The 27,274-nt window shown below is 37.5% G+C and overlaps 1 protein-coding gene across 3 annotated transcripts in view; it reads left to right on the forward strand.

Moving 5' to 3' along the window:
* The window catches only part of Avl9 (AVL9 cell migration associated), a 49,241-nt gene that overhangs the window by 9,351 nt on the left and 12,616 nt on the right, over positions 1–27,274 (forward strand). For all 3 annotated transcript variants that reach the window (XR_002378184.2, XM_029478411.1, XM_021165240.2), the window contains exons 3-15: positions 319–404; positions 1,496–1,567; positions 4,388–4,477; positions 4,797–4,863; positions 5,902–5,942; positions 6,820–6,858; positions 11,570–11,639; positions 12,685–13,223; positions 18,014–18,148; positions 20,026–20,245; positions 22,974–23,091; positions 25,938–25,991; positions 26,411–26,499. Coding sequence is in view for 2 of the 3 variants with exons in the window: in XM_029478411.1 (XP_029334271.1) it covers positions 319–404; positions 1,496–1,567; positions 4,388–4,477; positions 4,797–4,863; positions 5,902–5,942; positions 6,820–6,858; positions 11,570–11,639; positions 12,685–13,223; positions 18,014–18,148; positions 20,026–20,245; positions 22,974–23,091; positions 25,938–25,991; positions 26,411–26,499 (1,620 nt within the window). In the remaining variant the exon portion in view is untranslated. The remainder of the gene's footprint in view (positions 1–318; positions 405–1,495; positions 1,568–4,387; positions 4,478–4,796; positions 4,864–5,901; positions 5,943–6,819; positions 6,859–11,569; positions 11,640–12,684; positions 13,224–18,013; positions 18,149–20,025; positions 20,246–22,973; positions 23,092–25,937; positions 25,992–26,410; positions 26,500–27,274) is intronic.

Raw genomic sequence — 27,274 nt, forward strand, 5'->3', positions numbered from 1 at the left:
TTCTTGAGTCCACTCAGAAAATTTTAAGAATTCACATGTCGCCATCAGTTTTTATGATTGATTTTCCTTTAGTCTGGAACAGTCCCTGTATATATTTTCTGTAATTGTATAGTCAATTTGATCTGTTATCTTTGATACTCTTAGGTTTTGTGGCAGACATGTACTATAAGGATTGGGAAAAAGTCTGATGTCAAAATAAGTATCACATGGTTCCTGGATGTGTTGTTGTCATGTTTGTGTTATTGACTGCATTATAATTTGGTTGTTCAGCAATGAGTAACTAATATCACTACTTACATTTTTCTGTGTATCTCTTAGATACTGTGTTTTTTCACTTGCCACCCAGAAATGGAAATGGAGCCACAGTATATGGTATCTCTTGTTATCGACAAATTGAAGCCAAGGTATGATGGTTGATGATGAACAGCAGCAGGAAAAAGCTCCTCCAACCCGTTCTTGGGTGTTGGTCCTTTGGGGAATCACAGTCTTTAGCTTTCATGTAGTACATGTGTGCATAGGCAAGAAGAGGGTGTTCCGTCCCATAGAGTTGGAGTGATAGATAGTCACGACTCACCTGACATGGGTTCTTGAAACAGAACTGGGATCCTCTGCCAGAGCAGTGTGTACCCCTAACTGCTCAGTCATTGTTCCAGCTACTAATTTGTAGGCTTTTGAGGAATCTCCATACTGGTTTCTATAATGGCTGTAACAGTTTGTATCCTTATTAGCAGTGATTAGGGGTTTTTCTTTCTTCATATAGGTACCAGTATTTGTTACGATTTTTTTGTCATGCATTATTTTTACTAGCATATTAAAATTTACATAATGAGAACTAGTGAAAGATGGAAGGCATAAAATTACATTAAAAATTAAATTCAATAGTAGTTAAATGTATAGAAATGTACAAAAACAAAATGTTACAGCATTTTGGTAGCATTACTAATGAAAAAAGGAAATCCATCCATAGTAAATTTGAGTGTCAGTCCCTAAAACCACACTATGGTGGCCTTCTTTACCTCTCCTGACTAGTTTTGAAGTCTGCTTTAGCAACTATGACTCTAGCAACATTAGGTTTTCTTTTTTTAAGACTCCCATTTGTTGGTAGGTTGATTTCCATTCTGTGACTCTCAGTTTTTGGATGTCTGACAGGTATGTTTTTCTAAGAGATAGCAAGTCTTGTTTTTAAATCCAGTTAGTTTTTGTTGGTTGGTTCTCACTAAGTGGCTGGCCTGGTATGTGACTTGTACATAAAGCAGTTTCCATCAGCCAGTAAATTCTGGGAGAGTAGGGATTGTCCCTTCACTGTTCTACCCAGGGCCTAGCTTCTGACATTCAGTACAAGGCTGGCAGGTTACACTCGCTCAACTAGTATTATCTGAGATTCACTGTGACATATTTTAACCAAATGCACACTTTTTGTTATGTTCTTATTGAAAACTGTTTTGTAAATGCTGCTATAAAGTATTTCTAATACATAACTGTTTGCTTATAATAGGCATTAAAAGTGAGGCAAGCCGACATCACCAGAGAGACTGTTCAGAAAAGTGTCTGTGTTTTAAGCAAGCTGGTAAGAGACCTAAAACTAACTTACCTATTAACATTCAAAGCAGAACTTATTTTGAGTAAGAGATGTGTGAGAATTGCTAAAATTAGTTAAGCGCTTACTAATATGCTCTTGTAGCCTCTGCATCCAGCAACATGCTCTCATTTCTATTCTGCTGAAGAGTCTAAGATTAGCAAGTTGACATTTGACCCAAATAAGACAACTGTTACATTTCATTTATCGATTTTTGTTTGTTCCTAAGACTTTGAATAACTGTTCTTTTAACAACTTTAAAAGAAATCATAACTGCTTCAATTTTATTGATAATACAGAAGTTCATGACTATAGCAGTGAAGAAATTTAGCCTCAACATGTACTTTAAATTTTAGGATGTTTGAGAAAAGCCAATGACATGGTAAAACTATACTAAAACAGAATTTCAGAGCTGTGTTTCTTCTTGGTGCATAGTCTTCAAGTTGACATTAACAATCGCACATTTAAAGCATGTATGCCATTTCTTAATTTGTACTCTAGAGAAGGGAAAGGAGTGCACATGTGCAGGTCATCGGACAACATTGTGGTGTTACTTCTCGCCCTCTGACTTTATCTGTGTTCCAGGGATCAAACTCATCAAGGCTCTATCAGCGGAGCCAATGCCATGGCCCCTATTTTAACATTATTTTGTCTTTAAACAGGGTCCTATATGGCTCAGGTTGGCCTGGAACTCTTTGTATAGCTAAGACCTTGAACTCCTGATCCTCTGCCTCCACTTCTAGAATTACATGTGTGTATGATCACGTTCAGCTTGTTTTTATTTTTTCAAGAAATACATGGCTAGGGCATTAGTCTATCATATGCAAATCCTAGTTTTGATCCCCAGCACCACAATGGGAGAGTTGGGGAGAGGAAGGAAATACTGTATACAGTGATATTGTTGGTTTTCATAGCCCTCAGTTGAATAATTTACAATATTTGATGTCTATTGATAATGAAGGGAATATTGACACCTTTGCATTAAATGCCTAATTCTATAGTAAAATTTATTGACCCCCCCAAAAGATTATAAGGAATAGTCTATATCATATTAATTACCTATATTTTATGATTACTGTCTTAGCCATTCTGTAGTTGCTCCAAATCAAAACTGAAAATATTTTATTGGTCCAATTACAGGATATATGTATGTTTTGTCTGATTATTTCTTGGGTACTTATCTAATTTCCTTATCTACAGACAGTTTAAATAGTCTTTGTATAGCTATACAAAGTGATAGCACACACTTTTAATCTCAGTACTTGAAGCAGAGGCAAGCAGATCTCTGTGAGTTTAAGACCTGGTTGGTCTATGTAGTGAGTTTCGGCAATCAGAGTTACATAGGGAGACCCTGGCTCAAAACAAACAAAAAGCTTTGTATAATGTCAATCGAAGTTTGAAAGATATGATTTATTTGTGATTTTATTGCTAGCCAAAAAGAATAAGAGGAGAAGGAAGAGGGAAAAGGGATAGAGAAATGGATGGAGAGAAACTTCAAACAATAATTTACAACAATATAGACCTTTTTTGGCATGGGCAAACAGAGTCTCACTATTGTACCTCTAGCTGGCCTTGAACTCACATCTATCCACTTGCCTCTGTCTCATGAATACCAGGATTAAAGGTGTGCATCACCATGCCATCCCATATCATAATAACTCTAATCATAATTTATAACAATAACACAGATTTTTAGAAGAATGACTTGAAAAATACTCCCCAGTTAATTTGTACATGAGGCCAGTTATCCATAACATAGGAATAATATCACATATGTAAGTAGATACATGCCGAGAGGCTACCAGAGTAGTCACCCTTCAAAGGGCAATTTTGATAACAGAAACTGAGTTTTCTGTGTGTCTGGTATTAATTCTTACCAGACATTTTATATAACATTGTCATTTTTATTTTCCTAACAATGTTGAGATATCTTTGTTAGTCTCATTTTACAAATACTCATATTTTAGAGTAACAATATCTAATTCTCATATGAGACTACTAAACATGGAAAATAGGATAAAAATATAATTTTGTCATATCTAAAACTAAGGAATGAAAACAGCTTACTTAGAAAGGTTCACTTGTTCATAGTGCATTGTAGTGGATATGAAAATATAATGATATTGTACTTAATGATAACAGTCATCTATTCACCAGGATGGGTACTAATTACTAATTACTAGTCCAGTATTAATTACTTGCATTCTAAAAGGGAGAAATAAATGAGAAAATGTCGCAAATGTAAATAAAAGGGTGTATATGATCTATCTTAGGTAGGAAAAATAGGAATTGAGGAGTAACTTTGTTCAAATATACAAAAAGAGGACCAACCATACACAGATAATGGAAAAGGATGTGAGCTTAAATCAAATCATGAGTGTTCAACTTGGTGTAAGAACCAGACTGCTTAAGCATGATTAAATGTTACCACAATAGAGTGAAATGCAGTAGCCATTGACATTCTTGTGTCATTATGTGTCAAAGACTCTCTTAAGTGCTTTACGTAATCCTAAACACAGCCATAGAAGCTGCACCTTTTGGTATACAGGGTCAGCCTGGTGAGGAGGTATGAAGAAGTTAAGGACATTTAATTAAACAGGCTGAAAGATGGAGCAGCCTTGCCAAGATAGCTTTCACCTGCTGCCAAAGAGTGGGACTAGGTGATTTCACAGCTTCTGGTTCTGAATATGGGCCCTACAGTTGGTAGTTAATAACTTTATCCCTAATATCTTCAAATTAAAAGCTGTAGGAATTTGTTTACTGCTCTTGTTTACTATGTTCAACCTAATGATGGTTTCTCTTTTTCTTTAGCCTCTTTATGGCTTACTTCAAGCAAAACTCCAACTCATTACACATGCATACTTTGAAGAAAAAGATTTTTCCCAAATTTCCATTCTAAAGGTAACTAATTTCCATACTGATGTATTTTGGTGAATGGTAGCTTAATGAGTCAAATGGCTTTTGTGGCAGTACTATGAAGGATAGTCCTGATAGTTTAAGAGAAACATTGCATGAAAGTCCATTTGCTCGGGCCTGAGATGGTTCAGTGCTTAAGAGCTCTTGCAGAGGACCCAAGTTTGGTTCCTAGCATCCACATTGGATGGCTCACAACCATCTAGACTAAGACTGCCTACACAGTTCTTTTCTGGTCATCGTAGTTCTAGGAGTTTAGTGGCTAAAGTGACAGTGTAAAGTTCTAAACTTGGTCTGCATCCCACAGGAGCTCTATGAACATATGAACAGTTCCTTGGGAGGGGCCTCCTTAGAAGGATCACAGGTGTATCTTGGTAAGTAACTGGCAGGTCAAGCTTTATCTTCAAAGTTTTCTGTTGTCAAACTGAGTTGCATGTAACTGTTGATGATCAGAACTGTTAAGCATATGTGTACTCCATTGAATATTAATCAGCTAATAAATTTCACACAACCTTTGTATGGGATCTAAGTTCTTAAGTTTGCTTCTTCCTTAAATACCCAGCATTCATCCTGAGATGGATCATTATTTTATACTGGTGGTGATATTCACATGTATTGCAGAGGCAAGTTTCAGCTTTTTAGAATAGTACTGGACTTCTTTCCATTAATGCTAATCAGCTCAATTCCAGTAGAATGGGCACAGGTGCTGCTTAGCTCTTGACTGAGATTCTACAACTTGGGGGTGGGGTGGGGGGCTGTTAATGTACACTATTGACAGCACACAAAAAAAATCCATTGTCAGCTGACGTAGTCATTACATTCTATTTTGTGATAAAGAGTTGTAATGATATGGTAATTTGTGTTTCCTCAGTTTCCATTTCAGGGTGAAGTAGCCAAGTTGTGGTTTACTAGTGCAGTTTTAGAAAGTCGGCTAGATCGTCCTGCTGTGAGACTGTGTTTATACATTGTTTTCTCTTTTACTATGGGTGTTAGAGATATGTGAATGGAAAACATTCTGATTCAGAAATAGTAGATATGTAATGCAGTGACCAGCGTTCACATTTAAAAGACTGGGGCTGCCATTATGGTGTAAGCTTTATGATTTTTAAATTTATGTGGTTTATGTGTGTAGACTAGAAGTGTTACACCCAGTGCCTAAAACTGTATCCACTAATAGTATAGACATAAAATTTAAAAGCCACATTTTAAGTGCTCAGTGACCACATGGCTAATGTGTCTGACAGGTAATATTTTAAACATCTTTATTCTTGGGGAAGATTTTGTTAGACAATACGCTTTCTTAGTATATATGTATTTCACCAAATACTACATAAATGCTTGAATATTTACATATTTTCATTTGCTGTTTTAGATATTCTCTTTCACATTTAGCTCTCCTGTTTGCATTGTAGGTTTGTCTCCTCGAGATCTTGTCCTTCATTTTCGACACAAGGTGTGATAGATATCCTTCAACTTGCGATGTACTGAAATGGGAGAGGCTGTGCTTGTGTTCCTTTTCCTGCGAACTCAGTGGGCAGCATCACAATCAGCTGGCGGCATAATTGTGGTTTTGCTCTTCTAAGACAGCTTCTTAACTATACAAGGCTGGAGGCGACAGAGTATTTGTGTGGTAAAAGTCTGGGAGTACCTCTTGCTCAATAGAGTTGGCTTTTGATTTCTATTCTGCAGTCTTTGCAGTTCTTAGTATGGTGTTTCCCTGAAAGTGGAATATTTTTCTACATGAATTAATTCTTTTTGTTGTTGTCATTTTGGTGTCAGATATTATGGTCTTTATTGTTAAAGCATAAGTTACCAAGGACACACACACATAGTCACTTATTTACCAAACTTTTATTGACTATCTATGTAAATGCATGTATCGGAAACTAGCCTTGAACTCACTGTGTAGCTAAAGATAGCCCTGAATTCGTGGCTCTCCTGTCTCTACCTCCCAGTGCTGAGATTACAAGTATGCACCACCATGCCTAATTTACGTTTCTGGGAATCTGAACACCAGGCTCTCACACATTACCAACTAAGCCATTCCCCAGCCTCAAATCTCTGCCTCTTCAGAAACTTGAAAATTTTCAAACGGAGATGACACTATTCCTTCCAAAACAAAGATTATTTCAATCAAAGGTTAAGTGATTAACAATTTTAGAGAATATAGCTAATGCTTAATTTCTCAGTTCAAGTTCAGAGTTTCTCGTTTCTTAAGTCGTATAATTATTTAATATTGTTTATATGATTATATTTGAAAAAATGAAATAGCAAATTATTAATAGATCTGAGTTCTTGTTTTAAGATAGTATTTCTTTCTTTTTCTGCAGGTCTTGATCCTGTTTAAGCTAATTCTTCTTGAAAAGAAGGTGAGATACAGAAGGATAAAAGGAAGAACAGGTTTTTTTATTTTTTTATTGTCATTTTTACATACTATTATAATGTGGGAATAAAGGATTAACTATTAAGACATATTTTGTCTATTAAATGAAACACAAAATTCTTTTTTTACTGTCATACACATACAAATTTGTGTGTTCTTTTTGGAGACAGTTTGATAGTATATTGAATTGTACTGTCACCATAAGTTTAAACTAACTTATAGAAAAGGAAATGTGTTTGTTCACTGAGACTTCAGGGTTGGTGGTTGACTTGGTGCTTCCAGGGTATCACAATGTTGGGTTTTCTCCTTGTCCTACAGTTCAGCTAGTTTTACCCAGAGCTGATCTCCCTTGTATACAATAAACTGCCAACAGTAATTTGGCTATTTGCTTCCTCAGACATAATACCACTTCCCATAATACTACTTTCCAAGCTATTGAATATGAATTTGTTCCATCAATTTGTTATCAAAAGTCTGCCTGTTCTAATTGGCTTAAACTTGGGTTCCAGACCACTGTGTACTACAAAGAGATGGGCTTGCCATGATCATTGTGGACCTCAGGTCTAATAGCCTATTCCAGCTTACCACTTTCTTTTATAGAAGTTTGTTGTTTTTAAGACTTATTTTATTTGTATTTATGTGTATGTGTATAGGTGTGTGCATCTGCTTACAGGTTCCTGTAGAAGCTGAAAACAGGACATCAGATACTCTAATTGTGGTTATAGGGTACCTAATGTGAGTGCTAGGAATTGAACTCAGGTCTTTTGCAAGAGCAATAGCTGTTCTTAACTGTTGACCCATGATAAGAGTTTTACTGGAAAAGAGGCATACCTACTGTTTACTTACTGTTTGTAGCTGTTTTCACCCTTTAGGAGCAGTCGAGTAGTTAATGAGAGACTATATGGCTCACACAGCAAATGTATCTGACCCTTTGTAGAAAAAGTTGAAATTATGCTTTAGACTAATCAGAAGCTAGCCCCGAAATACAACTGGTTTTATATCCCATATTAACTGTATTAAGTGCACGCACGTAAGGTAAAGGGAATGTTGAGGGATCAGCCATGCACTATGCTCATTATGGCTTAAGCGAATTGTTCCTTTGCCCCAGTAATTCTCTCAATAGAGAATTTTTTTTTTCACAATTAATCTGGGTTGAATGCAAACTACCCGAAAGAGTCATTTAAAATGAGTTAAAAATCAGTAGCAAATTATTTTGTGTGTCCCATTTAACTCCAAACAATAAAAATTCCCAAATACTTTTTATTATCAAGATGTCTCATGGCACATTAGGTTCATTTATTTTTACCTAATGAGTATGAGTGTCTTGCCTGTATTTGTATATATGTACTACATGTGTACTTAGTGCCCCCAGAGGACAGAAAAAGGTATCAGATCCCCTGGAACTGGAGTTATATAAGGTTGTGAACTGCTGTGTGGGTGCTGGGAACTGAACCTGATCATCTGCAGAATCAGTAAGTGTTTATCACTGAGCCATTTCTCCAGCCCTGTGTTCTATTAACTATGATCCTATTTTATAAACAAATATAGATTCACTGAAACAAGGCTATAGAATAAAAATGCAGTCTGTTTTCAAGTTTCCCTAGATGTTTTAACCTCCTTTTCTTTCTTTTTTCCATTTTTTGGGGGGGGGGTTGGGGAGTGGGGCTGGGACAGGATCTTTAATGTGATCCAGGCTGTTTGAAAACTTATAATCCCGTTGCCTCTAACATCTGAATCCTGGGATTACAAGCATACATTGCCACTTGTAGCTATAATAATGTCCTTGATAGCTGATTTCTTTTTTTTTTAGTTCCTTATGTTAATTTTATTTGCCTAGAAATAATGTAATTATAATACACCATGTGAAGTAGAGAATTTTTTTGTCAATGCAAGTGTTAAGTATCATTGTGGGGACTTAGGAGAATGGAGTTTTACTCTAATTAGGACACTAGGGGTTGGGGAAGTGGCTCAGTCAGTAAAGTGCTTGTGATGCAGTATAAGCACCTGAGTTCAGATCCCCAGTGCCCATGTGAGAAGACAAGCTGGCATAGGAGCATGTTGCTGAAATCTCTGCACTGGAGAAATAGAGGTTGAAATCTGTCACTTGCTGGCTAGCCCATCTGGCCAGTCCATGAGCTCCAGATTTAAATTAGAGACTTTGTCCTAAAATGTAATAAGGTGGAGAAGCAATTGGAAAAGATACCTGATGTCTCACTCTAGCTTCCACATACCTTTAGATGTGTACATGAACACATAAACATGAACAGAAAATAGAGATTAAAAACCCAGGCATAGGGGCTAGCTCATAGGAACTGACTCAGCATTTAAGAGCACTAGCTATTTTTTCAGTCATGGGGTTTGATTCCCAGTACCCACATGGTAGCTCATCACCATCTATAATTCCAGTACCAGGGTGTCTGGTGTTCTCTTCTGCCTTGCTGCAAGCACCCAGCAGCACATATTGTTCATGCAGACAAAACCACAGAAACTAAGATTTAATTTTTAATAATTCTGGTGGTCTATTTTAAAAAGAAAAGAACAAAAAGAAACCCAGACATAGTATCACAGGCTTGTAATCTCAGCCCTTAGAAGGCTAAAGCAGGAGAATTGTGGCAGGCTCCAGAACAGCCTGGGCTGCACAGTAACTACCTGACTTTCACACTCTAAATTTTATTTCTGGTGTACTTTAGCCTGCATTTATTTCTCTGATATCTGGCCTATCCCATCAATCTCTCTCTTTCTTTTTTTAAAGATTTTATTTATTTTATATATGTGTGAGTACACTGTTGCTGTTTCAAACATGCCAGAAGAAGGCATCGGATCTCATTACAGATAGTTGTGAGCCACCATGTGGTTGCTGAGAATTGAACTCAGGACCAGTGTTCTTAACCGCTGAACCATCTCTCCAGCCCCCATCAATCTCTTAGTAATTTATCTTGTATAAAAATTACAGACTTAAAGAATGTTAAGGGGCTGGGATTTCAATGTCTTTATAGAAAGATAATAAATGAGGGTGTCTCTAATTAACTTTATAGATAAAATGTATAGGCAGTTCTTTTTTATCGAGGAACCAGTCAAGAATCCTATATTACATTTCTAGTTCCTGCTAATGTCAAATTACTCTATAGCACAACGATAGTACATCTAACTCCAGGCCAAATTGTACTATCATCACTTCATACTCTTTTGTTTATTCATTTTTTAAAGATCTATCTTATGTTTAACTGTATGTTTTTGTGTGTATCTCTGTATATGAGTGCAGCTATGCCCAAAATCCAGATCTTTGGATCCTCTGGAACTGGAATTATAAGCATTTTTGGACCACCTGATGTGGGTGCTGGGAACCTAACTCAGGTCTTCTGCTAAAGTAGTATACTTTCTTAACCACTTGACTATCTTCCTAGTCCTGCAGCTTTTTCCCATTTCTTCTTGAATTTCATGACATTGGGACTTTTTAATTGATCTTTATCTGTATGGGTGTATGTACACTTATACACAGGTATGTGCACCTGTGCCTGCATGCAGAGGCTAGCAGAAGGTAATGGGTATCCTCCTCTATCAATCACCCTATTCATTTTGAGTCAGGATCTCTTTTAACCTGGGACTATTATTTCTTCAGCTATACAGGAAACCAGCAGGCCTCAGCAATCAGCTAGGCTCTGCCCACCTCAGAGCTGCTATTTACAAGCTTGTTATGTGGGGGCATTGGAACCTGCCCTTCAGTCCTCATGACTGGCACTTTTTAAATTATGGAATGCTTCATGAATTTGCACATCATCTTTGCAAGGAGTCATTTCTCTATTTAGTTCCAATTTTAGTATCTGTGGTGTGGAAGTGGGTGCGATTGGCACTTTTAAAGAGAATCTAGTCAAGTATTACAGAATTAAATATATGATTGTTTTCCTGTGGTTACTTTCATTTTAAACATATTTAGCAAGATACAATAGATCAATGATGATATGACCTCAGAATGTGACACCACTGTATGGTTCTTGGTAATAAGAATTTTGATCATTTGGTTAAGTCGACAATCTACCTTAACCAATGATTTGTGGGACAATTAATCTAAATGTTGTGACTATTCTGTTGCCCAACAATCTTCCATGGTCATTTAGTGTCTGTTTGCAGTATTTTTTTAAGTTACATATTTTTATTTATTAAAACTTTATTATAAAGAACTTTGAATTTAAAAAAAAAAAATCATGAAATTAACCAAACCCAAAGTCTGGTTAACTCAATGTGTGTGTGTGTGTGTGTGTGTGTGTGTGTGTGTGTGTGCGTGCTTTTGCATTCCCACAGTCACCAAAGCATATATATATAAAGTCAGAGGACAACTATCTATCTATCTATTTATTTATTTATTTACTTTGCCTTACATCCTGATAGCAGCTTCTTCTCCTTCTCTTACTCCTAGTCTTTCCCATAGATATCAACCTCCATGGCATATCAGATTGCAGCAGGACTAGGTGCATCTTCAACTGAGACTATAGGAGGCAGTCTAGTTACGGGAAAAGGATCCAAAGGCAGGCAGCAGAGTCAGAGACAGCCCTGCTCCAGTTGTTAGGGATTCCACATGAAGACTAAGCTGTACATCTGTTCATGGGCTTTTTAAAGTCTTATTCTTATGCAAAGAATCCTCCCCTTATTATTACAGCCTTGTGAATTTTCTAGTTTAATTTCATTTTCATCCATTTCAGGTTCTGTTTTACATTTCTCCAGTGAATAGATTGGTGGGTGCACTAATGACTGTGTTATCCCTTTTTCCAGGTAAGAGGATAACCATTGCTACTTTTGCTTATTGTTATTGAAATTTTGACCTTTTAATAATAAAAGTATACAAAAAGTAAACTCATCAGGGTTAATATTTCCATTTTAATTTTCCTTTTGGCAATAGTTTTTTTTTTTTTTTTTTCCTTTAGCCTGGTTTTCTTTCCTTATTTTAATTTTAACATTGGGGAGGGGGATGGTGTAAGCCGTGGCATGCTGGTGGTCAGAGGACAACCTGTGAGAGTGTACCCTCCATTGTGTGTTGTGGTATTCAACCTAGGTTGTCAGGTTTGGCTTGGCAACAAGCACCCTTACCCATCTTGCCAGCTCCCATTTTGTTTGTTTGTTTCAATTTTTTATTAGATATTTTCTTCATTTACATTTCAAATGCTATCCCGAAAGTCCCCTATTCCCTCCCCCCTCCCTGCTCCCATACCCACCCACTCCCACTTCTTAGCCCTGGTGTTCCCCTGTACTGGGGCATATAAAGTTTGTACGACCAAGGGGCCTCTCTTCCCAATGATGGCCGACTAGACCATCTTGTCCTACATATACAGCTAGAAACACGAGCTCTGGGGGTACTGGTTTTAGTTCATATTGTTGTTCCACCTATAGGGCTGCAGACCCCTTCAGCTCCTTGAGTACTTTCTCTAGCTCCTCCATTGGGGGCCCTGTGTTCCATCCAATACCTGACTGTGAGCATCCACTTCTATATTTGCCAGGCACTGGCATAGCCTCAAAAGAGACAGCTATAACAGGGTCCTCTGCACAGCCCTAGCTGTCATAACTTACTTTGTAGACCAGGCTAGCTTCAAACTCAGAGAACTACCTGCCTTTGCCTCTTAAGTGCTTGGATTATTTTGTATGCTATCACACTTAACTTTCCCAGCTTTTTCTTTTTTACGAAAAATTTCATTTAAAAAGATGCAAATACAGCTTTTGAAAAAATTTTATAGGAAATTTCCACTATATAAAACAGGAACTACACCTTATTTTCTTCCATATTATTATAAGCCAAGCTGTTCTTCAATATTTTATATTTTAGGCATGATTGAGCATGGCCTCAGTGACTGTTCTCAGTATAGACCCCGAAAGAGTATGTCTGAAGATGCTGGACCTCAGGAAAGTAATCCCTCTGCAGATGGTTTTACTTCTGAGTCTACTTCTGACGTCTTAAATACCAGCTTGGAAACTGTCACAAGAGTCATGGCAGTAAACCATGGAGAAGATGCTGTGCCCAAGACGGAGAAGCCTTACTTCCAAGTAGAAAGTAACAACAACAAAGGACAGGGACCCAGTGATTCTGGCCGATATTTGGAACTTCCACCCCGTCCATCTCCAGAGTCTTCAGAAAGTGACTGGGAAACGTTGGATCCTAGTGTCTTAGAGGATGCCAGCTTGAAAGAAAGGGAACAGATGGGGTCAGACCAGACACACTTATTCCAAAAGGACTCTGTGCCCTCGGACAGTCCTCCAATTACTGTACAGCCTCAAGCTAATAACAGGCAGGTGGTGCTGATACCAGGGCTCATTTCTGGTTTGGAAGAAGACCAATATGGCATGCCTCTGGCCATCTTTACAAAGGTAAAATGGACTGTCCTTTATTGAGGACATTGATTGTAACTTTATGTGTTTGAACACATTTTTGGGTCTTAAAATTCTCCTTGAAAACTGGGAAATACCTAATGAATAATGCTGTTAGATAAAGATGTTGGACTTTTAAAGAAAACCTGAAAGATTATAAAGACAAAGAACTTTTAAAATTACTGTGTTTATATTGTAATTATTAACATGAGATCTTGGGGGATGAACAAGAAAGGAAAGGTTATGATTAATAAGTGATGTGTTTGTGTGAGGTTCACAAGGGGTTAAATGAACCTTGACATACCTGGGAAGAAGAAATCTTAACTGAGAAAATACCTCCATAAGATTGGCCAAGGGCAAGTCTATAGGGCATTTTCCTGATCAAACACTGATGTGAGAGAGCCAGCCCCCTATGGTTGCTGCCATCTCTGGGTGGATGGTTTTGGGTTGTTTTAAGAGCAAGCTGAGCAAGCCATGGGAAATAAGCCAGTAGTAACTAACCTTCCTCCATGATTTCTAGTTTCACTCAGTGATGAATGTGACCTGAGAGTTGTAAAGTGAAATAGACCCCTTCTGTTCCAATTTGCTTTTGGTCATGGTATATTATCACAGCAATAGAAGCCCTAACTAAGAAAATATATATACATATGCCACGTGAACTTAGTGTCCAAGGAGTACTAGATCTCTGTAAAGTGGAACCTACCATTAGTGTGCAATGAGACCCAGGTCCCCTGCAAAGCATCAGGTTCTATAAGCAGTTGAGTCATCCTTCCAACCCCAAATTATAAAATTTCTTTTTTTTTTTTAAAGATTTATTTATTTATTATATGTAAGTACACTGTAGCTGTCTTCAGATGTGCCAGAAGAGGGCGTCAGATCTCATTACAGGTGGTTGTGAGCCACCATGTGGTTGCTGGGATTTGAACTCAGGACCTTTGGAAGAGCAGTCGGTGCTCTTAACCTCTAAGCCATCTCTCCAGCCCCACAAAATTTCTTTAACTGCCATTATTTCTGCATGTCTAAGAGCACTTCTTATCAGGAGGCAAATGGACTGAAAAAGAATTTTGGTTTTGAGGATCAGGTTCCTCAGAGTAATGTGAATCTTTTCAATAAACCATGTTAGTTGCTAGATTTATGTGCTTTATGCCAGTACTAAATATGTGATAGGCTTACCACTGCTACTGTGATAAAGAAGTCTTTTTTCTCCTTGGTTTCATCTTTCATTGTGTGTTGAGTAAAACCCAGTGTGTTGCTTAATCACATTTCTAACTACAAATACTGATCCTTTGGGTCAGTAACTTTGGAAGATTAGATGTTCTAAAAACCAAATTGTCTTTAAGCTATTTTCTCTTGGGATTCTTTTACTTCATTATTTTTATCTTATATGTATAAAGTTTGGCCTGTATGTATATGTATGCATTACAGTGCCTGATCAGGTCAGAAGTGCGTGTCAAATCCTCTGGAGCTCAGGTGACGGAAGGTTGTGAGCTACCATGTGGGTGCAGCTAATAGCCTGTGGTCTGTTTCTGGTTTTGCTTTTGTTTTGTTTTGAGGAGGTTTTGTGTGTGTCCTGGAACTCTATTTGTAGACCAAGCTGGCCTCTAATTCAGAGGTTCTCCTGCCTCTGCCTCCCAAATGCTGGAATTAAAAGCATGTGCCACCACCTCCCAGCTTCGCCCTGTACTTTTAATCTCATAGCCAGTTCCCCAGCTCTTAGTATTTGAACTTGGATGAGAATGATGTCATGTCATCCTTAGAGACCGGGTTTACTATGTAAGCCCTAGAGGTTACACCAGATTGTTAAATAATTTGTATGACCTTTTTCTGAGAGCTTATTTAAGAAATACACAGAAGGGGCTGGAGAGACAGCTCAGTGGTTAAGAGCACTGATTGCTTTTCCAGAGGTCCTGATTTCAATTTTCAGCAACCACATGTGGCTCACAACCATCTGTAATGGGACCTGGTGCCCTCTTCTGGTGTGTCTGAAGACAGCAACAGTGTACTCACATAAATCTTTTTTTTTTTTTTTTTTTTTTAAAGAAGTAACAAAATGTCTAAGTAAATGATGAGTCTAGAAGCATCTATCCAGCAGAACAAGAGAAATAGAAAAAAAAAAAATTGAAACAAATCATTCCTGTGTACTCATGCTCTGCTGCCATGCAAATGAGTAAGCAGAGGAACGCTGAAAGGGGGATGGCGTGAGATAAACTGAAAAAGAGAGATGGAATAGCATTTGGGGTGTGCAAGTCCAGTATTGAGGGCCTTCCTTCTGATCGAGTACTGGAGTTGGGCACACACTGGCATAGTTAAGTGTTGGGATGACTAGAAAGGACGGGGGATCCTTTTCTGTTCAATTTCCTGTGTCAGCTTTCCTCTCCAATCACAAGTCATTTAGTAAAATCAGTTGATGTACCATAAAAACTGATTAAAAGTTAACTTTGTTTTAATTTCTACATGCCAGTTTAAAACAAGGTATTTTAACTAGTGAAATTTAATTTTGTGGTGATGACACATGATAACTATGATCCAGCACTTTGGTAGCTGAGACATGAGGATCCTGAGTTTGAAGCCAGCCCAAGATGAGAATCATATCTCCGAAAATAAAAAATCATATAGCTTCTCAACTTGTAACTGAATATATAGAATTTATTTTAGTATTTGGATATTTGAAGGGGATATGAATAATATCCCATTATATTCTACCCTCCTTTTTTATTCACTCATCAACTGATCATTGCCTCCAACTTTTGGCTATTATGAATACTTCAGAGAATATTGATATGCAAATATTTCAATAATGTTTGCTTATAATTTTTATTTGTGTAATTTCTGTGGCAGTGTATGTTTACCATACATGATAATTGTTCTCTGTTTTTTGTCTTGTTCTTTATCAGTATATGGTGCCATTTCAAGTATGGATGTTGAGTTGTCTTAGTTAAGTGGGAAGCCAGGAGTAGGTTTGGATATGAAATCTGCTTTTTTGGAAAAAGACATCTATTCTTCTATAATCATATTCTGGCACCTTCCAAGGATTTTTAGTTAAGTTGAACATCATGAAAAGAAAAGTAGAGACGGGCTGGTGAGATGGCTCAGTGGGTAAGAGCACCCGACTGCTCCTCCAAAGGTCCAGAGTTCAAATCCCAGCAACCACATGGTGGCTCACAACCATCCGCAACGAGACCTGGTGCCCTCTTCTGGAGTGTCTGAAGACATCTACAGTGTACTTACATATAATAAATAAGTCTTTAAAAAAGAAAAGAAAAGTAGAGACACCATATTAAAGCTATTTTGAACAGTTGTATCAATATGTAGTATTTCCACATGGTTCAGTAGTAAAAAAGTCCAAAGCACCTGTAATAAAATTTCCTGTGGCCTGAGAATGTACAGTGCATGCCTAGCATACACACAGCACTGGATTCAACCCTGAGCTGGGAAGAAATGTTTCCTAATCCATCTCTTCTACCCTCTGTCTTCTCTGATAGCTGTGAACATTGCCAGTGTTGTATTTCCTTCTGGTGGTATCTTTTTGTAGCCTAAGGAAATGCATAGGTTTTCCCCTATCCCTTTTACACAAATGATAGCAGTCGTGCCCATCTTTATCCCTTGATCACATTTACATTTCTGAGAATTGAACTTCATCACTTTTTTTTTTTTTTTTTTTTTTTTGGTTTTTCGAGACAGGGTTTCTCTGTGTAGCTCTGGCTGTTCTGGAACTCACTTTGTAGACCAGGCTGGCCTNGAACTCAGAAATCCGCCTGCCTCTGCCTCCCAAGTGCTGGGATTATAGGCGTGCGCCACCACGCCTGGCACATCATCACTTTTTATAGTTTTAGAATGTGCCATTATATGGCTAGAAATGTATCTACTCCAGTTTTCATGAAGTTATAAATAAAAAGTGCTATGTTAAATAATTTAAAAATACACTAACAGATGAGCAGGCATATCTGTGGGATAAATTTAGGTAAAGAGTGTGTGTGTGTTTTCAAGCCAAGGTTCTTTTTAAGTAGGTCCGTTGAAATATTCACAGGAAAATAGAAACAGTTACTGAAAGATTCTGAATCAGCATAGGTTTTCAGTAAGTGTGATAACCATGTACAACCTGAGGCTACAAACAGATCAGAGATTCAACAGCTCTGTCCTGCCTTTATGCACAAATCATTACCACTGACCACACCCTGAACTCTGGGGATTGGGCTGGGTTGGGCTTGCTTTTTTTGGTTGATTGGTTTGCAGACTTAAATGCCTATTGAGGATTAGTGATTCAGCTATAATTTTAAGCCAATGCTTTTTCAAATAGAAATTAAAGAGATACTGCCAATGTAACTTTTGCTTTAACTAATTTGTAGCAAATATTTTGAAATATTTTTGTATTGTGTCTAACAGTAAACTAGATGTTTTTCTCTTCTCATTGCACCTTGATGGCTGTGTGAAGATGCATGCTTTACAATTCTTAACTGCTTTCTAGTAGACAACATACTTTTTAATGGATGTAATATGTTTAATTCCCTAAATTAAAAAGGAAGTCAGGCTTTAAATTGGACCAAAAATGAAGGGATTAAGTAAGCTAGCCTTGCAGAGGTTTGGCCATTTGAGAAGAGAATTAGCTAACTAACCACTCACTGGACTTTACTGCAGTCAAGGCAAGGCATTGCTCTATGTGAATATTATTTTAATGAGTCAAAGATTAAATGGGCAGGCAGGGAAGAATGGACAATTTTTTCATGAAAAGAGGAGTGGCTTTTTTTATTTTTCATGTTTCTGTTATTTTCTGTTGCTCTTGTAATCCACAGGGATATCTGTGTTTGCCTTACATGGCATTGCAGCAGCATCATCTTCTCTCTGATGTCACTGTTCGGGGATTTGTGGCTGGAGCTACTAACATCCTTTTCCGACAACAGAAGCACCTCAGTGATGCCATTGTGGAAGTATGTTTATGTCTGATCTATGAATTTGGCCTGCTGGTTTACTATTCCTTTCCTAAATATAATTATGAACCTATTGTAACAGCATTAATAAGAAAAATAATGTTTTCTATATTCTAGTCATTTTAATTAATTTGTTTGTTTGTTTGTTTATTTGGTTGGGTTTTGCTTTGTTTTTTTTTGTTTGTTTGTTTTTGTTGTGGTTTTTTTTGTTTGTTTGTTTGTTTTGGGGTTTTTTTTTTGTTTTGTTTTTCAAGACAGGATTTCTCTGTATAGTTCTGGCTGTCCTAGAACTCACTTTGTAGACCAGGCTGGCCTTGAACTCAAAAATCCGCCTGTCTCTGCCTCCCAAGTGCTGGGATTAAAGGTGTGCGCCACCATGCCCAGCTTGCTTTGTTTTTGAGACAGGGTCTCTATGTAGCCCTGACTGTTCTGGAACTTACTTTGTAGACCAGGCTAGCCTTGAACTCAGAGATCCACCTGCCTCTTCCTCCCAAGTATTAAAGGAATTAAAGGCATACCTCACTATAAACCAATTTATATTTATTAACTGATCTCATTTTCCTAACAGCCCTCTAAGATACATGCTATCTACATTTTGGATATACATAAGCTGAGGGGCACAAGTTAAGTGATTGTCCCATTATCAAACAACTGATAAATGCTTGAGCAAGGATTCCAGCCTGAGCAAACCATGCCTATCATGGTCTCAATGCCTTATTAAAATGTGGAATTTTTTTCAGAATAATTTAAACACATATCCTGCTTAATATGTTCCTGATGTTAAAAAACTTCATAGCAGTTATTCAATACTGTGTCAATATATTTAAAATTTTAAATTATTCATTTAATTTCACAATTGAAAAATATTGGGATTTTTTTTAATGCACTGATGTTTTTATAATTACTGACAGATTTATTATTATCCCCAATATAAGTGAGGGAGAAACTTTATACCAGATAGGAGGGTACAGGTGGGAGAAGCACAAAGTGCTTTAGCATTCAGAAGTTGATTGATAGATGTTTTATTAATTCACTCTACAACTAACCTTTGGGGATGAGTTGACTTGTACAGCCGTTACTAAGTATGTATAAGGGCCCAACTTTAATCACCAGCAGCCAAAGAACAAAACAAAACCTTGCCAGTTAGGTATGTATGTATGTATACAGTATATACAGGATGTTTGTGTGTGTGTGTGTGTGTGTGTGTGTGTGTGTGTGTGTGTGCACACAATATTCAAAATATTTCAAAGTGTGTATGTCCTCAAAAAATTTGAAGGAATTATAACTAAGTTTATTTTTTTTCATGTTAATATAAGGACAAGTTTTATTGTGTATGTATCTAATTTTCCGAAGCAATTACACCATCAAAGATTTTAGAAGTATAATTACTTTTATAGTTCAAAGTCATGTTCTTAGTTGCACATATTTTTTTCTGTAAGTCTTTTCTTAAGACTTATTTATATGTGTGCTTATTTTGCCTGCATGCATATATGTGTGTGTGTACTGTGTGCACACGCGGTAACCATGGATGTCAGAAGAGGGTGCAAGATCCTCTGGAACTGAATGGATATAAGCAACCGTATGAGGCTGTGAAGCAAACACAGATCATCTCCAAGAGTAGCAAGTGCTCTTAACCACTAAGTCAGCTATCCTCCTCTACCTATAATTTCTAAAATTAGAACAGGCACTTTATTCCGTAAAAAGAAAAAGTATACAGAAACCTTAGTGTACACACCTGCCTCTTTCTTAGATTCATCCTTTGAAAATATGTTATTCATATTTTTTATTTCTAGTTCCAGTTCCCCAGTGGTTCCTTTTTATAACATGACATGGAAATCTGTGTCCCAACTCTGACTTGTGCCTGGGCACTCTTCTAGGTGGAAGAAGCACTGATCCAGATCCATGATCCAGAACTTAGGAAGCTGCTTAACCCAACGACGGCTGACCTAAGGTTCGCAGACTACCTGGTGAGGCACGTGACTGAGAACCGGGATGATGTCTTCCTGGATGGCACCGGCTGGGAGGGTGGTGACGAATGGATCCGGGCCCAGTTTGCAGTCTACATCCACGCTCTGCTGGCTGCTACACTGCAGTTAGGTAAGAAGCACTCAGCCAGTGCTGGAGAGATGGCTCAGTGGTTAAAAGCACCGACTGCACTTCTGAAGGTCCTGAGTTCAAATCCCAGCAACCACATGGTGGCTCACAACCATCGGTAATGAGATTTAATGTCTTCTTCTGGTGCATCTGAAGACAGCTACAGTGTACTTAGATATAATAATAAATAAATCTTTAAAAAAAGAAGAAGAATTATAAACCGTCATGTTCTGATTTTTTATGGATGTTTTGAGTTGCGTTAGAAAATCACTGGTATCCATGCAGACATAATGATGACTCTGACATTTTGTACTTTATATCCTTCCAAACCTTTTTCTTTACATAGGTTTTAGACTTTGATTTTATGGTTTGGGATAGTCTTTACAGTAGTGACTCTACTTGAACATGTGCTCTGACCATTACTCTTTCTTTCTTTTTTGTTTGTTTGTTTTGTTTTGGTTTTTGGTTTTTGGTTTTTCGAGGCAGGGTTTCTCTGTGCAATCCTGGCTGTCCTGGAACTCACTCTGTAGACCAGGCTGGCCTCAAACTCAGAAAGACGCCTGCCTCTGCCTCCCAAGTGCTGGGATTAAAGGCGTGCGCCACCACTGCCTGACTTTTTTTTTTTTTTTTTTTGATACTTTTTTTGATAAAAATGTTAAGACAATACTGATTGTTTTCACTTCAACTTGGCTGCTGATTATTTTGTATCAAAGGAAATGTCAGTATTTGGTAACTTTATAAAAGCTGCTTACATATTTTCAAATTATTAAAAAAAGCTAAAGGAATCATTACAAATTATATTCTGAGTGATTAGACCTTCAAAGTTTTATCCCATTCTAAAAAATATTATTTTTCCTGTTAAATGGTTTAAATGGGGCAGGTGAAAATACATTCCTGGTTAAAACTACTTCATTCTACTTAGAAAACAGTATGAACTAGAAGTGGAGCTTTGCAATAAGCATTTTCTATCTTGGAACTCTGGCAAATACTTGTAGACTTGTAGCAAAAATAGATTTCAGAATAATTTTTGGTTGTCGTTACTGAAAAAGTACACTGCTTTTAAAAAAAACAGCAATGAAATATGTACACTATGCAGTTTACTTGTAATAGTCTATAAAAGTGCACATCTGCAGTATTGTGCACCTTATTTGCATTTCTGTGTCAGCAGGGATTTTTTTTGTTTTCAAATCATTATTATTATTTCCGCCTGCCAGGGTAGTCTGAAATCTAGATCTCAGGGACGTTTTCATTATAAAGAAAAAGTAATGATCATGTCCTCACTTATTTGTTGGATATTTTTAAATGTCTATCATTTCTACAAATATATCAGCAGAGGCATCAAAATTAAATCTTGTAACCCAAATTTACTTACTAATCTTAAAAAGAAGGCCAGATATCTGCTAGTTATTTGGCCTCATGAATAATCAATTCTTTGTTTTCAAGACAGAGTTTTTCTGTGTAGCCCTGGCTGTCACGGAACACGCTCTGTAGACCAGGCTGGCCTCAAACTCAGACAGAGATCTGCCTGCCTCTGCCTCCTAAGTACTGGGATTAAAAGCAAGTACTATAATTGCCCAACATTCAACTTTTTTAAAATAAAAAAAAAATTAATGCATGCAAGGCATGACCTGAACACTTTACAGCTAGTAATTCATTTTGGCTTTAGTAATAATCCCAGAAATTACAATTTACAGAAGACAGGAAACAAGTATTGAGTTAGAGAGTACTGTAACTTGGTCATCTATCTGGTTGAGAGGCTTCAGCAGTCTGGTTCAAAAGCCCATTCTTACACATGACCAGCAGAGAAGGTTGTGCTGCAGGGGAAGTATACCTTTATGTTGTAAATGGAACTATGTGTCTCCTGGTCCTTTCCTAGCAACAAAAAGCTACTGGCATTTTACCTTAAAAGCATAGAACATAGCCAGACATGGTGGCACAGACCTCAGATACCATCTGCCTGGACAGAAGGAAGTCAAGACAGAAGAGTCACAAGAGTTCAAAGCCAGCCTGAGTGCATAGCAAGACTTTGTGTCAAAAACAAAATAGCAAACCTTCATGTGTGGTAAATGTGAGGCAATAGCTACTTGAATCAGTTCTCCAGACCTAGTCTGTCCTTCCAAGCAAAAGGAATGTTCGTGGACATTTCCCCATGGTATCAATATAACAAAGAGCTACTTAACATTAATGTGAAGACCCTATGTTGTTGTAAGTATTTTTGACAGTACGGTGCTTCAATAATTCAAGAATGAAGCATCAAATACTGAGACAAAGTCCAAACAAAGAAAACATAGGTAAAAGAAGTAGTCTACTTGCTTGTGCTTAACCTCTTTTAACATTTGGGAGGAGATTCTAACTGCCTCATCATATGCTTAAGCTAATATGTCTGCTCCCTGCCATGTCTGTACTTTTTATTTAATAAATAATACGATCCTTGTAACAGTAAGGAAAACGTGGAAACATTTTGGCGTAGAGAGCCTTGGGCTCAGTCCTCTTATTTCCCAGTTAAGAAAATGAAGTTCTGAATGATTAAGTGATTTGCCAAGGGCTTCATAGCTTCTTAACAGGGTTTCTGGGACTAGAGCCAAATTTGCTTACATCTAGGCAATGTCCCCACAATGTGGCTGTGGGACTTAAAACCATAAAGGGACTTTCACCCTTTACGGTTGGTTATTAATCTTCATGCCCAGATGGCTGTGATCCAGCTTAGCCTTCTTCACCATTTTCTTGGCAGATAATGAAAAGATGTTATCAGACTATGGATCAACTTTTGTTGCCGCCTGGAAGAATACTCACAACTACAGGGTATGGAACAGCAATAAGCACCCGGCACTTTCAGAGATAAATCCAAAGTAAGCATGTCCTCTGGACGTGATGGGGTGGAAAATGGTTGCTTCACAAAGAAAGCCTTTCTGTTACTGAGACAATCTTAGTATGCAGCCCCTGCCTAGCCTGGAACGCACTGTGTAGATCAGGCTGGCCTCAAACTGAGAACCACCTGCCTCTGCCTTCCCAGTGCGTAGATTAACGGTTTACTACCACTCCTTGCTTAAATACTATTTTTTTTTTTTTAAAGATTTATTTATTGATTATATGTAAGTACACTGTAGCTGTCTTCAGACACTCCAGAAGAGGGAGCCAGATCTCGTTACGGATGGTTGTGAGCCACCATGTGGTTGCTGGGATTTGAACTCTGGACCTTTGGAAGAGCAGTCGGGTGCCCTTACCCACTGAGCCATCTCACCAGCCCCCTTAAATACTATTTTTAATGATACAAGCATAAATTGCATAAATTGACTATTTTTATTGTACTTTGAACTTTTATTTCTTGGTGGAAATGGACAAAGTCAATTTTGTATTCAGCACGGTGTTATTGAGGGAGCTATTGTTTATTGTTTTTAGCTAAAGTAGAAGTGCAATTTAAGTGATTAAACACACACTTTCTGATGTACACATTAAACAATATAAACTTCTAGATGCATTTGATAGGGAACATGGTTTCAGAACATTTTGGTGGACTAGTCTATTATTATCTTTATATTATCTTTCAAAGAAAATGATAGGTTCAACTCTAACTTCAGTGGATTTTTTTGGCTATGGCAAAACATGTATTGCCATCTGAATGTATTAAAAACAATTAAAAAGTAGACTACATTTTAGTGCTAGTAAATGAAAGAACTAAGAGTTCAAAATAGTCTACCTCACCAGTTGCAGGGTCTGGGTGCTGAGGCATACAAAGGAAATGTGAGCTGGTTTGCCAGGGAAATGTGAAGTGGCTCTTCTTACAAGCTAGGTCACCCTAATTAGTCAACTCTCCAATATGTGAAGCTGTCTCAATCATTGCACCTGAGGCTGTTAACCTGAACCAACTCTGCAGATCTTAATGCTGGTACATAGGTTCAGCTAGGCTGGGCTTTAAAAATAGGTACGAAAAAATATATAAAGAAACTAAAGTTATGGGAGTTGAAATGCAGACTGGAAAGCACTCATAACTAAATGTGATAGCACATGCCTGAAATCCCACACTCAAGAGGCTAACGTCGGAGAATTGTAAGTTTGAAGGCCAAAACAAAAACCAAATAAACAAAGAGGATACCAATAGATATATATACTAACATGGAAGAAGGAAATCTCATGGGGCTTCAAACTCAGACTAAGAATTACAGGCAGCTGAGGAATACAGAGCCCAGAGGAAGCAGGAGAGAACAAGGCTGTCTAGGGAAGAGCCCCCAAATTGTGGTCAGCCCTGAAATCATATACATACAGGTAACATTATACATTATAGAGACTGGTAAGGGGTGTGTGTGTGTGTGTGCCTGCGTGTGTGCACGCGCGTGTGTGTAACAACAATTAAAGAAATAGATGTCATGAATTTGAGAGAGCAAAGTGAGTTACGTTGTAAGGCTTGGAGGGAAGAAAGAAAGGAGGAAAAACAATGCAGTTATATTTTAATTTCAAAAATAAATATTTTTATAAAAGTACATATAGAAAAAAAGATACTTTGCTTTTACATTTTTAAAACAAAAAGGGGAGAAGATCAAGGATGAAGAGGCCCATTAGAGTAGTAATTAGGAAATCATGATGATCAATAGATTTTAAACATTTTCTCCAGATTAAAAATAAGAAATGAAAAAAAAAAAGAACGATGGTCTTCATTAATTATCAGGAAGTGTAATTTGAAACATCCCAAACTAATTACCTTGAAATCTGCCTGATACTTTTTTAGCTTCTAAAGAGGAATCCTCTAAATTACCAAGCATCAGACACACCCCTATCCTGAAATCAAGTTGTTTGGGGAATAGGAGAAACGACTGATGAGGGATGTTTTTGTGATGTTGCAGTGTTTGATACTGAACCTGGGACTTTGAACATGTTAGGCAGCTACAAGCACAGCATGTTTGTATGATTTGTCAGGTTAGCTCTGTGATCCAGAAAAGGAAGAACTGCTCTATATGCTTACTTTGACCCAGAGCATTTTTTCTGTCATTTGACAAAACTATAGCATTATATATTCATAGCTATAGCATAAGTAGCTATGAATTTCTCTTTCTCCATAACACAGGATAGACTATCCCTGAGTTTAAGACAAGACTTGTTTATTGACCTCTCTTCCAGTCTTAACTATGCTTAAGTCATGTGTTTAGTTGATTTTGGTTTTGATTTTAATAAAATGTTTTTCCTTTGGTGTGGCAGAAATTCTCACAAAACCACAGTGCCAATTTAAGTTTTACATTTTGAGTTGCTTTTATAATAAACTACAGATTTTGCTGATTTACTAGCAAATTTTTATGGCCAATGACACATATTTACAGGGTGACCAGCATCAAGGTAAAGTTGTGACAGTGGCCTAAATTAGCTAGTCACCTAATTTCCTGATGTATTTTAAGTTGGGCTAATGCTTGGTCCCTACCCCAGATGAAGTAATTCCTATGTCAGAATAGTGTTAGCACTTCTGTCCCCAGTACACACGTGTCCACTTTTAGCTACATTCATTTATTGCACAAGGAAAGAAGATAGAACCCAAAACTGTTGAGTCACTTGGAGAGGTCATATTCAGAATGATGCATGGGTCCCCACTGTCAGTTTTAGAGCACTGTGTCCTCTTGTGTCTCCCAAAAAGTTTACTAACAGTTCATGTGACTGCATTTTGCACCATTATTGATATATTCATAATATAAACTTAAACTTTGTTTTACAGCCATCCTTTTCAAGGCCAGTACTCGGTGTCAGACATGAAACTCAGATTCTCACAGTGAGTACTTAGAGAAAATAAGGGGAAATTATTCTGAGTCTATGCCATATGTTGCCAAATTGGGTATTCTGTTTACTTGATAGATTAGTGTTGCAAATAGTAACCCAGTGTGTTTAACATTCTGTAGCTCAACAGCATGTATTTCAAAATAAAAACTCTGTCCATACACAATAGTATGAAATAATAACAGGACTTGCCATTCTTATTTTGATGATATCCTCTCAGAAATCCTATCTGTCAAGAAGATTTAGCCATAAATCTTTCTGTCCTCACCTCAGCTCATTTCTGTGTTCTTTCAAATACATTCAAGTATTTATTCATAATAATTTTGCTTTTTATTTTCTTATGATAATAGAATGGTTTGGTTGTGGGCGTTCTCAAATGTTTGATATTTTTAAAAATTGTATTTCTTTTTTTAGTTCTGTTCAGAATAGTGAACGTGGCAAAAAAATTGGCAGTGTCATGGTCACAACCAGCCGGAATGTGGTACAAACAGGAAAAGCCGTTGGTAAGGCACACCCTCAGCTGGAGCTGCTTGTCATATGTATTCATTTTCTGTCTTCAGTGTGGAATTCATTACAATAAAGTTATAGAGATTTCTGGATCACATAGCAATACAAGGGGGCTTTTAAAGTTTTCAGTTTTAAAATAAAAAGAGGAATTTACGTTTTCTAAGTAGACAAAAAAAGAGACACTACAGATAACCAGGATTAGACTACAGATAGTCAGTAAAAATCAGAATAGCTTTAGATCTGTGAAGAACTTTTTTTTTTTTTTTTTTTGGTTTTTTCGAGACAGGGTTTCTCTGTGTAGCCCTGGCTGTCCTGGAACTCACTTTGTAGCCCAGGCTGGCCTCGAACTCAGAAATCCACCTGCCTCTGCCTCCCGAGAGCTGGGATTAAAGGCGTGCGCCACCACGCCCGGCTGTGAAGAACTTAAAACCTGGTGCAGGGTTTCTAATTTAACCAACATCTATGTTGGCTTGGCTCTTGAGTTCTTTCCTCCTCTTCTTCCTCTTTCTTTTCTCTCTCCCTGCCTCTCTTTCTTCCTTTCTTTTATTCAACCCCCTACTTTGGTTTGTCAAGACAGTGTCTAGCTTTGTAGTCTAGATTAACCTCAAAATCCAGATTCTCCTGACTCAACATTCCAAATGCTGAGATTACAAATTTCTCATTGAAATTCTATTAGAATCAGCTTCTAAACGCTGACACCATTGCATACACTAGCAAGATTTTGCTGAAAGGACCCAAATATAGCTGTCTCTTGTGAGACGATGCCGGGGC

This window comes from Mus caroli, chromosome 6 (assembly GCF_900094665.2).
Source record: "Mus caroli chromosome 6, CAROLI_EIJ_v1.1, whole genome shotgun sequence".
NCBI classification, from domain to species: Eukaryota; Metazoa; Chordata; class Mammalia; order Rodentia; family Muridae; genus Mus; species Mus caroli.